This window comes from Vombatus ursinus, unplaced genomic scaffold (assembly GCF_900497805.2).
Source record: "Vombatus ursinus unplaced genomic scaffold, bare-nosed wombat genome assembly UNPS02014794.1, whole genome shotgun sequence".
Classification (NCBI taxonomy): domain Eukaryota; kingdom Metazoa; phylum Chordata; class Mammalia; order Diprotodontia; family Vombatidae; genus Vombatus; species Vombatus ursinus.
Window position 1 is genome coordinate 19495744 of NW_020954572.1, and position 13528 is coordinate 19509271.

The following is a 13528-nucleotide window of genomic DNA, read 5'->3' on the forward strand; positions in this document are numbered from 1 at the left end:
TACAGGCAGCTGGGAGACCAGGAAGGACCTCATAGAGAATGTTGTCCTTGAACTGAGCTTTGAAAGAAGCCAAGGATTCTAAGAGGCAGAGATGAGCAAGGAGCATATACCTTGTAAAGGCATGGAGATTGGAGATGTGGTGATGTGTGAGGAACAGCAGAAAGGCCAGCTTGGCTGGATTGTAGAGTTTGTGAAGGAGAGTAATATGTAATAAGTCTGGAAAGGTAGGTTAGAATCAATTTGTAAAGGGCTTTAAATGCCAAATAGAAGAATTCATATTTTATCTTAGAGCCATTGTTGTTTATTGAGTGCTGTGATCTGACTTGTGTTTCAGATAAAAAATGACCTTCCTTTCTAGCTTTTCCTTTGGAGTCTACTTCTCCTATTCCTTTATCCGTTTCTTTCCTTTCCAAACGTGCATTTATGGGACCAACAAGGTTAATATACTCTTTGCTTTAACTGTCACTTCCAGATTATTTACCATCACTGCTAAATAACCTTTCTTTAAAGTCAGTGCATTCTGATTATACCCCTTTCCCACATTTTGTTTGTTCTCATCTATTTATCTCTAGGTTATTTACTCAGTTTTCTCAGTGATTTCAGTTCTTAACTTATGAAGTCTTCCTTTCCACCCTATTCCCTGTCATTCTCAGGGACTTTAATAATGTTGTTGACAAACCTCCTACTGACCACACAATTCCTAAACTCTCAATTTTTTCCATTCTGTTAAAGCGACAGGGTCGCAACTTAGCTCTTGCCATCTCATTGTAACTATTGTTGTTGTTGAGTTGTTTTTTCAGTCATGTCTGACTCTTCGTGAACCCATTTGGGGTTTTCTTGGCAGAAATACTGGAGGGGTTTGTCATTCTCTTCTCCAGCTCATTTTACAAATGAGGAAAATGAGACAAACAGGGTTAAGTGACTTGCCCAGGGTCACACAGCTAGTGTCTGAGGCCAGATTTGAACTCAGGAAGATGAATCTTCCTGATTCCAGGCCAGGTACTCTATCCACTATTTAACTCTAGCTGCACTATTTAACTATGCCACCTCCAAAAATAGTTACGATGATTAATCTTCACATTTATATGCTGCTTTAAGGTTACAGTAATATTTATTATCTCCGTTTTTCAAATGAGAAAACTGAGACCCAGAAGTTGTAACTTGCTTAAGGTCACATAGCTAATAAGTGATGGAGCCAGTATTTAAACTTAAGTTTCTTCATTCAGTGTCTGTCTGGTGCTGTTTTTCTTTCAAGGCAACTAAGCTTTTTCTCAAATCCTTTCTTTTCTCTCAATCCCCCTTATCTTCTGGATCCTACATGTGAACCATACCTATTCTTCACTTCTTTCTGGGAACTTCTAACAGTAGCATCTGATTTCCCCAAGTTTCTGAACGTCAAAATTTTGCTATTCAACTACAACCATTTATCCTTTATCCTTCCATACCTTTAATAATACCAAATTATTTCTTTGTCCTCGTCATGAGTTATATTCTGTGTCCCCTCCTCTCACTTCACTTGCCTTCTTGTCCAACCTTGATCCCACAGTTTCCACTTTAATGTCTTTATAGCTACTGTACTAGAATTCTTTAACCCTTCACATTCTGCCATTCCCAACTTACTGATCCTGATTGTTAGGTTACTGCAACCATTTGATCTCTCTATCTCTTTCTGCCCTGGGGGAAAAATGTTACAAACAGCCAGAAAGAAAGAGTTCAAGTACCAAGGATCCACAGTTAGGATCACATAAGATTTATTAGGTACCACTATAGTGGAGCAGATATAATGGAATAATATATTCCAGAAGACAGAAAGTAGAGGCATACAGCCAAGAACTTATCTAGGAAAATTGAGCATAATCCTATGGGGGAAAATGTAGGACTTTAAAGCATTCCAAGCATCACTTTGAAACACAGGAATAAAAAGAAACATAAAAAGGTATATAGAAGTAAGTAATTAGAAAGCACTGTACAAGGAAGAAATATTTACATTCTAATATTAGGAGATGACACAGGTATCCCTGCAGAACCGTAATGTCATCAGGGTTGTACAGGGAGTTAAATGGGCAGGGAGTAGGAATGAAAGAAGAGGAGGTGTATTGGGAGAGGCCTTGAATAAGGTTATAATAGATCACTTCAATCTCTGAGGTAAAAAGATGTTATTTACCATGAGAATATGGCTTGGGTTGGTCTATATATATGGAACATAAAAAAGGAGCAACCAAAGAGAGAGAATTTTAAGTATTTCCTGCTTTGTCCATGAGAGAATACCATTGCTTACACACCAAAAATAGCTACTGTGCTGGACAGATCTAGTCCTACCGTGGAAATGGAATCTTTAAGCTATTACGGCTTCTAGAGACTATCCCTTAACATCATCTGAATAAGCTGCTAATTTTCCTTTCCAATTCTTTCTTCCATGGCTCTCATTTCTTTTCCATTTTTTTCCTCGTGTTCTCATTTCCTTAATTAAAAACATTTTTTAACTCTTAAAATATTCTTGCTTCTTCTCTTCCAGAAATTCTGGTTGAATTTGTCTTTAAGCTGTACTTTTCTTTGAGGTTTTGCTTGTAGCTGTGGAGTCATTCTCTTTCTCTAGGTTTATGTCTTGAGCTTCCTTGTCATCATAAAGCTTTTTATGGTAGTGGGATTCTTTTTTTTTTTTTGTTTGTTTATTCTTTTTATTCTTCCAGCCTGACTTCAGACTTGATGTTAGGGCTAGGGTCTGTGAACCTCTGCAGGGAAGTTCTAGGCTTGACCTGTTGCTGATTTCTTGGAGTATGGAGTTTTGTGTTATACTGGCTCTCAGGGACAGCTCAGGCTGGGGACCTGCACACTTCCAGTTCTCCCAAAGTGGTCTGATCCAGGACAAAGTCAGTTCTGGTTCCTTCATCACACTCTCTTAGTCCTCTAGCCTTGGGTGCTTTGCAGTTTTGGCCTGCCTAGCATGCAAAAAGGCAGAAAAGGGAGGGCAAAGGTAGAAGAATTGACTTTGTAGGGAAGACGGCCTCTTTACTAAGGAGTGAAAGGTTTTGTAAATATAAAGATGGAGGAGGAATTTTGGAGTATGGGGGTAGAGGAGAAGTAGCCCTTTGAGGATGTCTTCTGTTTTTATGAAGTAGGACATTTCTTGTTGGATAAGGTGGTGGGGAACTAGGGACTTGAGAGAAGCTTTGGAGCAACCACTAAGAAGATCGAGAGAGAATTATTCTTTTGCTTTTTTTTCAATGAGGACCTAGATGAGTTGAGATAACATGAATTGCAGTAGACAGTCAATATGATGGTATGACTTCCATCACCCATATTGGAAGTGTGCTTGGAGAAGGTGGTTATGTAGAGTTGAGGAGTGGTGGGGTTTGAACAGTGGTAAAACAGTGCAAGTTAATCAAGGTTGAAGTTGAAGCTTCTTTCCCTTTAAGGTAAGCTCTTCCAAAACAGTACAGTTGTGCTGGTCACATCTAGGGTCTACATGGCTGGTAGACCGAAAGGACACAGCAGCGGAGAGCAGATTCTTTTCTTGACACAAAATCTCTAATCAGGAAAAAGGATGGAGAGTTACTTTGGAGGCTAGTAAATCATAGCATCCAGGATTTAGATGGACTGATAATCGAATGAACTCTAAAGAATCCTTGCTTATGACAGAATGGATCTGTAAGTAGCTGTGGGAAGCAGGGAGTGTGCCAACTCTTCTTAGCCTATTATGTCAGGGGATATAAAGCAGGAAGCAACTATCATTGGAGAGCGAGACTAGAGATGCGTTGTCTTCCAGAGAGAGATCAAGAACATCAAAAGAGGATGGAAGAAAGAGATCAAGGATGAAGAATTGAGCAAGAATTCAAGAGGAGGAAATGGACAGAGGAAGGGTGTGAGAGAAAATGAACAGCTGGCACAGAGGTGTCAAATTCTCAGCCCTACCCAACCAGATTAAAATATAATTGGAAAATAATTAACAAAATAAGCAAAAATACAATTGAACATAATGTTATATGTCGTTTTCTAAGTCAATATGCAGCCTGGAGAGATCCTTATGTACTATTTAGTGACCCTGTTTCTATTTGAATTGGACAGTACTGGGACAGGACATTCCCCAGAATTGAGAGTATGGAGAGAGGTTGTAGATATAGAGAAAGGAGATTTTCTTCTGGGATGGATATTGAAGTACTGAAAATATTGATAACCCGTGGTTGGAGTATCTAGGTATTTCTTACAGATGCCAATCATAAACTAGTTTGAGTTGTAATTGAACCAAGAAAGTGATTCAGGGTGCCAGAAACAATTATCAATAAAGACTGAACCAAGTGTCTGACTGTGGACTTGAGCTGGTTACACATTTGAAGTTAGGTAGCTTGATAGAATAGCCATTTTGATATTATTTATTGTTACTGCTGTGACTATTTTCTCTTGTTTCTAGTTGTCCTTTAAGAAAAAAAAAGTGTTAAAGTCTAAGAACATGCTATCCAAGTTCTTTCCAAAATTGAAACCTAGTTTTAATTGCCATTTAACTATGGCATTCTCTGAAATTTGAGAATGACCATTTGCTTAACACAGCTGTTGACTTCCTCTAGCAGAAATGCTTTTTTTCCCCCTTTAAGATAAGCCCTCCCAAAGCAGAATGCACACCACATGTATTATCCACCCCAAATAAAGCTTAGTAAACTGCAGGCTCCTGCCATCATTTGCTATGGGGTCCAGAATCCTCAGATTCCAGGCAAGGTCCCAGCTGTCCCAGTTTAGGTTACCCTGTTGAGATTGGCTCTATCCACCTACTCTTTTCCCCTCCCCTCTGCTTTCACTGGAGGAATGCTTTTGAGCCAGAGATTAAATGTAGCAGCTATCACCAGGCTCTTTTGAGTGCAGCTGGCACCATGGGTGTGCTTCAGAGCAGCTCCTGTTTGCTCTGAGCCCCTGCCCTGCCTCCCCTTTCACCATGTTTCCTCTGATATGATTTTGAGTACAACAATTCAAGAAGATTTTTCCTTCTTGCTACATTATTCTTAAGTGTATTACCTCTTGATTGTTGGAAAAAAATCATTTATAAATTGTTTTTTGTTTTTTTTAATTACAAACATTTTCAAGGTGGTGAAAGGGGCATTAAAGTTAACCAGTTTTCACTGTTTCAAGTTGCTTAGTGCCTTCAGAGGAAATCATATACAATCCACTGTGCCTGCAATGCCTGTGGGAAGAATTGAATGTCCCTTATCTCCTTCTTGTCCTAGGGACAGTGACCATGAATGCCGCGTGTGCCGGGTGACAGTAGTAGGCTTGTCAGCTTATGCAAAACACATTTCTAGCCAGTTACACAAGGATAATGTTGATGCCCAGGAAAGAGAAGAAGACAGAAAAGAAGAAGAGGTGGAAGAAGAATACTTTGACAAGGAACTCGTTCAGCTAATAAAACAAAGGAATGAACAAAGCCGGTCAGTATTTTCTATGAATTTTAAAAATCCTCTGTGAGAAAGTATTTCTGTACTCTTTAGCTCTGCAGCACTCATGTTAAAGTGTTGACTTCTGGGTTTAATTTAGGGTTGTTGTGTTGTAGTCATAGATGCAGCAGGGCATTACTCAAAATTCTTTTTTGAAATTTTGAAATGCAAAACTAATTGGCATAAACTAAACCTGATTTGTTGTCAAAGTTACATTTTCTACGTTGACCAATAGTATTACATATTTGGTGTTACTATTGTTACTTTTAAGGAAGTCAGACTTGTTCTAAGTAGTAGGCTGCTTATAACAGGGCAAGTAGGACAGAGGATAATTCTTGAAGATAAAATACAACAGCTTTGGCAATAAAAATACTACTACTCATTTTATAAAAATTGTGAATAGCTAAGTTATTGTGATTTAAAACCTTAGGTAGAGAGCCAAAGCAGTGGAGTTAATTGTGATACTTTATTTATCTCAAAAAGAGATGGCTGCATGCGTAACGAAAATATGGCAACTGATTGTCTTTTCTTTCACTTGTATGCTTGTTTTGTCCAGAGATTTATAATGTTAAAAGTTAGGACATTTCCTGGTCTGTAGTCAGAAGAAAAGTAGAATTTCGTTAAAGTAACATGTTCAAATAAGCCTATTTTATATGTCAGAAGTCTTTACAGCCCTTTGAGGAAGGCTGTCTTAAAATGTCTCTAGTAGCATGAGTTCTTACATAGCTCAGTTGCTTAGTCCTTCAGATGACATTCCTGTTAAGTCCTGCATAGCAGCAGCTCACACCCTTCCTGTCTTAGAGTTGAAGTCCATACTTCATTTTTGTTTTGTTACAGTCATTTTCTATTATCAGGTTATCTGTCTGTTAATAGATAACATTAAAGGAAAAGATAATAGCTCTTTATTATGCTAGGTACTGTACTAGTTTTATCTTTGGAAGGATACCCTGAAAAGTTTCTGAAGCAATTTATTGGTGCAGTCATCTGCTCTTTCTATCCTTGAATGTTCCTACTTGTCTTATTTTTTCTAAGGTATTGTTTTAGTTGTACTGTTGAGAGTAGTCAACTCATACTGGGGAAGGATTTCTAACTTGGGAGTATTGAGTAATAGCTTTCCTAAATATTCCTGGAACAGAAAAGTCTGACCCAATTAATTATTGATTTATTAGATTTGGCATTGATAGACTGCCAAAAAAAAGAAAGATAGGATGGCAGTTTATTTAATACTTAAAGAAAGCATATTTTAGTATGGATACTATAACTGCCATTGGTTGGTTTGGGTCATCTTATTTAGAAAATGTTTGATTCCATATTATCTCATAGTATTTTAAAAATTTCAGTTGGATTTAGGAGCTTGAATGCCAATGAAGTTGAATCTAAATAACGTTTTTAAAGCACTTGGCATTTTTTTAAAAATGTTTTTACCTCCATTATTTCATTTCATCCTCCCAACATCCTTGTAGCTTGTTAGGTATTTCCTGTATAATTCTTACTATGCAGATGACGGTCTCTCCTACTAATTTGTCTGTGGTCACATAGCTGGGTAATAGAACTCAAGCCTTTTGATTCCAAATACTAGTGAGTGCCTTTTCCAGGGCAGCACACTCTTTCTGATAAGACTTACTTAGATTTGAGGCAAGGTCATAGGCCTTAGGAACATCATTAGAAAGAAACCTAACCAAGCAATTATTACTTTGATTTGGGGTAAGGAGTACATTGTTAGGAAATTATTTTAACATATCTTCTCATGATATTTTAATTATTATAACATCATTCTTGGAGTTCCACAGTATTGATTTGTATTGTTCTATCCTGATTGTTCAATATACTGTAGCTTGTGCTGTAACATTACTATATTTGTGACTTGTTTCCTTATTTGAACTCCTGGTATTGTTTTTCTGTTCAGTGTTAGCTATTTCTAGGTCCTGTTTGTAAGCCCTTCAAGGGAGGAATAGTAACCAAAATACCTGTTTATGTGCCCAGCACTTAACATGATGCCCACTTCATAGTAGAGACTTAATAAGCATTTGTTGATGATAGTGAAGTACTAGAAAACCACCACCAAATATTTATTTATTGCCTCTATTGTACACGGTTCTAAACTAGGTGCTAGTGGTACAAAGACAAAATGAAAAATTGTCCTTATCCTCAATTAATTCACCTGTTGAGAAAAGGAAAGAGCACTACCATTCAGAGGCTCAGGAAAATCTTTCATGTTGAAGGTGGCATTTGAGTGGAGTCTTGAAGGAAGCTAAGGTCTCCTTTGAGACAGAGTAGTGAGGGAGTATACTCCAGCCATGCAGGAAAGCTTGTGCAAAGTCAAAGAAGTAAGAGATGAAGTGCTGAGGTCAGGAAACACCACGTAGGATGAAGGTGACTTAGATAAAATAAAAATCAATATAATAACATAGCCTGGAGCTGGAGTTTTAAAAGACTTTAAATCCTAAGCTGAGGACTTTGTTATATCCCAGAGGCAACAGGAAACCACTGCAGAAGCCTGTAAACCTGTTTATGGGACCTCCAGAGTTCTAGTTTTTATTTAGTGTATGTAGGCAAAACTGTGTGTGAGTCATCAAGTAAGTATTTGTATTAAGCTTAGTATTCTTAAAATACTCTAGGGACAGCAGTTGCAGTGGCTGACACATCTTAGTCAAGTTTTTCTTATTAAGCCTTTTTTTGTCCTCTTTCTGTAGAAGTGAGAAATTCGACTTTATACTTCATACTGTCATGGAACTCTCAGCTTTCTTCATGACAAATAATCCTAATGTCTTAGTCTTTTGCTAGGTTATCTTTTTCACGTGTTGGACTTTTTGGTTTGTGTGGGCACATTTAAACATAATAGTTCTTTAGTGTAGTAAAATCTTGCCATTTAAAATGGCTTAGAGTGATTGGACTTTTAGCTAGAATTGAGAGGAAATAAGAAATATGTTTTTAAATCACCAAGGAAAAACTGTTTGTCTTCTAGACAAGATGAAGCATCTGTTACTGGCCAAGAAATAAACTCTGATGACAGACGACAATGGCGAAGAGAAGACCGAGGAGCTTACCAAGAGAGAGACACTTACGATCAGCTATCCTGGCACCATCGTGCACCACTTCAGCGGGATTGGAAGTGGGAAAAGGATGGCTTTAACGGTGGTCGGAAAAGTAACTTTCCACATTCCTTGAGGAATGGTGGTGGACCAAGAGGACGTTCTGGGTGGCACAAGGGTGGTCCAGGAGGATCTGCAAATTGGTATCATAACCACAATAATTCTGGAGGTGGTTGGCATCCAAATAACGGAACAGTAGATTGGCATCATGGTGGTTCAGGAAGGAATTCCAACTGGCATTCTGAAGGAGCAGGTGGTTTTTGGCACATGAACAATGGTAGCGGAAACTGGCAATCAAAGGCACGTGGTACAAATAATTGGAATTATAGTGGCCCTGGAGACATATTTCAACCTGGAAGAAACAGGAATCCTAATTGCCAAATTGATGACATGACCATGCTATGGAACAAAAAATCTAATAAATTAAACAAGTATAATCAAGAGAGATATGTTTGGCAAAGGCAAGAGAATAGAGGTCCCACGGAAGATAATAATGATTACCTATTGGATTTTACAAGTGATAAGCTTCCTTCAGAGGGCGTACTTGACTTCAGCAATTCTGAGCAGCCTGAAAGCCAAACCTCTAAACAAGCAGAAATTATATCTTCTAAAATAAGTGGAAAGAGTGGTAATATATCAAAGGATAAAATCCATCGGTGGACTCCTTACCCATCCCAGAAAATTGTAGAACCACAACCAGGGTTGAAAGAAGCTACTGCTAAAAAGTCAGAGGTGGTAGATGAACCTCCTTTTCTTTTTCACCTAATAACTGCATGTGGGAAAGATCCCAAGACTAATAGTACAGATAATTCCACAAAGCTGAAAACACATAAAGAAACTCAATCAGGATCCTTCTATCACAAGATCACTTCTGATCACACTGTTTCCAGTGAGGCAGTGACCACTTGCACATCTAGAATAATACCTGAACAAGAGAACAGCTCACAGAAAATGCCATCACTAAAATCTCCACTCCTTCCAATCCCAAACACTAGATCATTGTCTCAAAAACAAGATTCAAAGAACCTTTTGAAAAACACAAAACCTTTGTCTTCAACTCCTGGAGAATGTCAGAGTCACTCAAATACACTTAGCTTGGAAGAGAACCAGACTTCCTCTTATGTATCTAAACTGCGTAGTTCATGTTCCCGTGTCTTAAAAGGAAATAAAACAGTGCTTGATGGTACTCAGAAGGAGCCTGTTGACAATTTAAATGAAGTCTTGAGAAAAGCCAAGGAGGTGCTAAAATGTAGTCAATCCCTGCAAAATCCTCTACTGAGCAGTGCCAAAAGTACCAGGAGCTGTGCTTCAGAAAGTAAGAATGGAGAAGAGTCTGTGAAAGGCTCTTTGAACACTGAGCTTCAAGAACATGCACCAGAAGATGGAGGTGATGCAGAACTACTGGACCTTGAAAAACCCAGTACAAAAGTTGAAGATGTTGGTCCCGTATTTCCCAAAGGTTCACCTTGTGGCACTTCAGAATGTGAACGTGCTGCTCCTGAGAAAGAGAGTGATGACAAAATTATGAAAACAACTGGAAAATGCTCCATTAATTCAGATGGTTCCACAGCTCCCCCAAAAGAATCAGAATTTCAAATGGAGTCTGTAGCATCTACAGCTAGTCCTCAATCTGGCTTACTGCTAGACTCGAAAACATCACCAGAAGACATCCAGGTTGAAGATCCTAAGTCAGGTTTGCCTTTTGAAACAGAAAGCTTTGATAGTAATAACTTGGATGTTGACCTCCAAAAAGGAGGTGCAGGTCAAGCTTCTGGCTCTCTCCTGCCTGAACTAAGCAAACTCGGTTTTCCTGCCTCTCTCCAGCGAGATCTAACCCGGCACATCAGTTTGAAGAGCAAACCTGGGGCTCATCTTCCTGAGCCCAATCTCAATAATGCACGCCGCATTCGGAATGTTAGTGGGCATCGAAAGAGTGAAACAGAGAAGGAGTCAGGGCTGAAACCAACCCTGCGACAGATTCTGAATGCTTCTCGAAGAAATGTCAACTGGGAGCAAGTCATTCAGCAGGTAACCAAGAAGAAGCAGGAGCTGGGCAAAGGTTTACCCAGGTGAGTGCCCTTTTTCTTTGTTTTTTGAAAAAAAAATTGTAAAGTTTTTTTAAGTTAGCTTTTAGCTTTCTTTTCTTTTTAAATTTTGAGTTCCAAATTTTCTGTCTTCCACCCCCTTCCTTCACCCACTAAGAAGGCAAGTAATATGATACCAATTAAACATGTGAAATCATGCAAAATAATTCTGTATTAGCCATATTACCAAAAAAACAAAAGCAGGAAAATTAAAGTGTGAAAGTTGAACTTTGATTTGTACTCAGAGTTCATCAGTTCTCTCCCTGGAGTGCTGGGTAGCGTTTTTTCATCATGAGTTCTTTGAAACTGTTTTGGATCATTGTGTTGATCAGAGTAGCCAGGTCTTTCACAGTTGATCATCATTACAATACTGCTTTTACTGTGCATAATGATTTCCCTGTTCTTCTTATTTCACTTTGCATGGGTTCATATAGGTCTTGGTGTTTTTTTCCAAAACCACCCCACTTGTCATTTCCCGCAGCACAATAGTATTCCATCACAATTGTATACCACAACTTGTTCAGCCATTCCCCAATTGATGAGCATCCCCTTGATTTCTAGTTCTGTGCCACCACAAAAAGAGCTGCTATAAAATGTTTGTATATATAGGTCCTTTTCCTTTTTCTTTGATCTCTTTAGGTTATAGACCCAGTAGTGGTATTGCTGGGTTAAAGGGTATGTACAGTTTTATAGTCTTATGTGCCCAGTTCCTAATTGTTCTCCAGAGTATGTCAGACCAGTTCATTCTCCATCAGCAACAGTTCATTTGTTGTTCAGTTTTTTCAGTCATGTCCATCTCTCTATGACCCCATTTTGGGGTTTTGTTGGCAAAGATACTGGAGTGGTTTGCCATTTCCTTCTCCAGCTCATTTTACATATGAGTTGCTGAGGTGAACAGGGTTAAATGACTTGCCCAGGGTCACACAACTAGTAAGTATCTGAGGCCAGATTTCAGTTCATGAAGATGAATCTTCCTAGTTCTAAGTCCTGTGCTCTCTGCACTGTACCATCTAATATTTTATTAGTGTACCTATTTTTCCCTCATCCCCTCCTGCATTTGTCCTTTCTGAAAGGTGTGAGGTGATACCTCTGAGTTTTATTAATTTGCCTTTTTCTAATCAGTAGCGATTTAGAGCTTTTTTTCATATGACCATAGATAATTTTGATTTACTCTTGTGAAAACTGCTTGTTTATATCCTTTGACCAAAGGGGATATCAATTGGAGAATGGCTGTATATATTTATAAAAATATATAAATTTGACTCATTTTAGTACTCAGGATATATTTGAAAAATGAGGTCTTTATCAGAGAAACTTACTGTAAAAATTTTTAATATTACTTCATTGTCTGTGGTATCTTTTAGCAAAATGTAGTTTCCTTATTTTTCTCTTTTAATTAGGTCTGTTTTTGCTTTGGTATCCTTCCCTTTTTCAGTTCCGCTGAAGCATATTAGATTCTGCTCCAGCCCTTTATTTTAACTCTGTATGTAGCTTTCTGTTTCAAGTGTGTCTTGTAAACAACATATTGTTGAATTCTGCTTTCTAATTCTAATTCTTTCTAATTCGTTTGAATTTCTAATTCAATTCATCTGCTTCTGTTTTATGGCTGAGTATATTCCATTCACATTCACAGTTATGATTATAGACTTTGTATTTCCTTCCATCCCATTTTCTTCTGTTTCTTCTCCATTCTTGCTTTTTATCCAGTCTTCCTCAAAAGTCTACTATTTTGCTTCTAACTACTGCCTTCCTTCATCTTTCCTCCCTTTTATCATCCCTCCCCTTCTGTTATTCCATCCTCCTCCTATTTCCCTATTGGGTAAGTAATACAGCTGAGTGTGTGTGTATGTATGTGTGTGTGTGTATGTATATGTGTTCTTGCATCTTTGAACAAATTTCAGTGAGATTAAAGTTCAAGAATGCATTGCGCTCCCCCTCCACAATTTTCTCTTCTACTGGAAAAGTCTTGTGCCTTGCATGCCACTTTTATGTGAGAAAATTTTCTCCATTCTGCCTTCCCAGTGCATCCCTCTTTCTCACCCCTTTATTTTTTTGAACTCGTTCCTACCTAATAGACTTATACCTATGCTCTCTGTCTATGTAAACTCCTTTTAACTGCCCTAAAAATAATAAAGTTCTTAGGAGTTACATGAATCATCTTCCCATATAGGAATGTAAATAGTAAACAGAATGTGAACAGTAAAAACTTTATTAAGTCTCTGATGATTACTCTTTTATGTTTATCTCTTTAGCTTCTTTTGAGTCTCATGTTTGAATATCATGTTTTCTCTTCCCTTCTGGTCTTTTCATCAGGAAGCCTGAAAATCCTCTTTCATTAAATGTCCGTTTTTTTCCCCTGGAGGATTATTCTCAGTTTTGCTTGGTAGATTATTCTTAGCTGTAATCTTAGCTCCTTTACCTTTCAGAATATATTCTAAGCCTTCCACCCTTTTAATGTGGAAGCCACTAGATCTTGTGTGATCCTGATTGTGGCTCCACAGTGTTTGAATTATTTCTTTCTGGTTGCTTGAAATATTTTTTCTTTGACCTGATTGGTCTGGAATTTGGCTGTAATATTCCTGCGAGTTATCATTTTGGGATCTCTTTTAGGAGGTGATCGGTAGATTCTTTCAATTTCTGTTTTTTCTATCCTTGATAATTTCTTAAAATGTGATGCCTAGGCTCTTCCTTTGATCATGGCTCTTAGGTAGAGCAATACATCTTAAATTATCTCTCCTTGATCTGTTTTCCAAGTCAGTTATTTTTCTGATGAGATATTTCATATTTTCTTCTATTTTTTCTTTTGATTTTCTTTGTTTCATGGAATCAATAGCTTTCACTTGCCGAATTCCCAATTTTAGGGAGTTCTTCAGTGAATTTTTGTATATCCTTTTCCATTTGGTCCAGTCTGTTTTTTAAATAGTTTTCTTTT

General features: G+C 37.9%; 1 protein-coding gene across 2 annotated transcripts in view; it reads left to right on the plus strand.

Moving 5' to 3' along the window:
• The window catches only part of ZNF106 (zinc finger protein 106), an 87658-nt gene that overhangs the window by 18210 nt on the left and 55920 nt on the right, over positions 1-13528 (plus strand). For both annotated transcript variants that reach the window (XM_027869940.1, XM_027869939.1), the window contains exons 4-5: positions 5214-5414; positions 8386-10581. In XM_027869940.1, the coding sequence (XP_027725741.1) occupies positions 5214-5414; positions 8386-10581 (2397 nt within the window). The remainder of the gene's footprint in view (positions 1-5213; positions 5415-8385; positions 10582-13528) is intronic.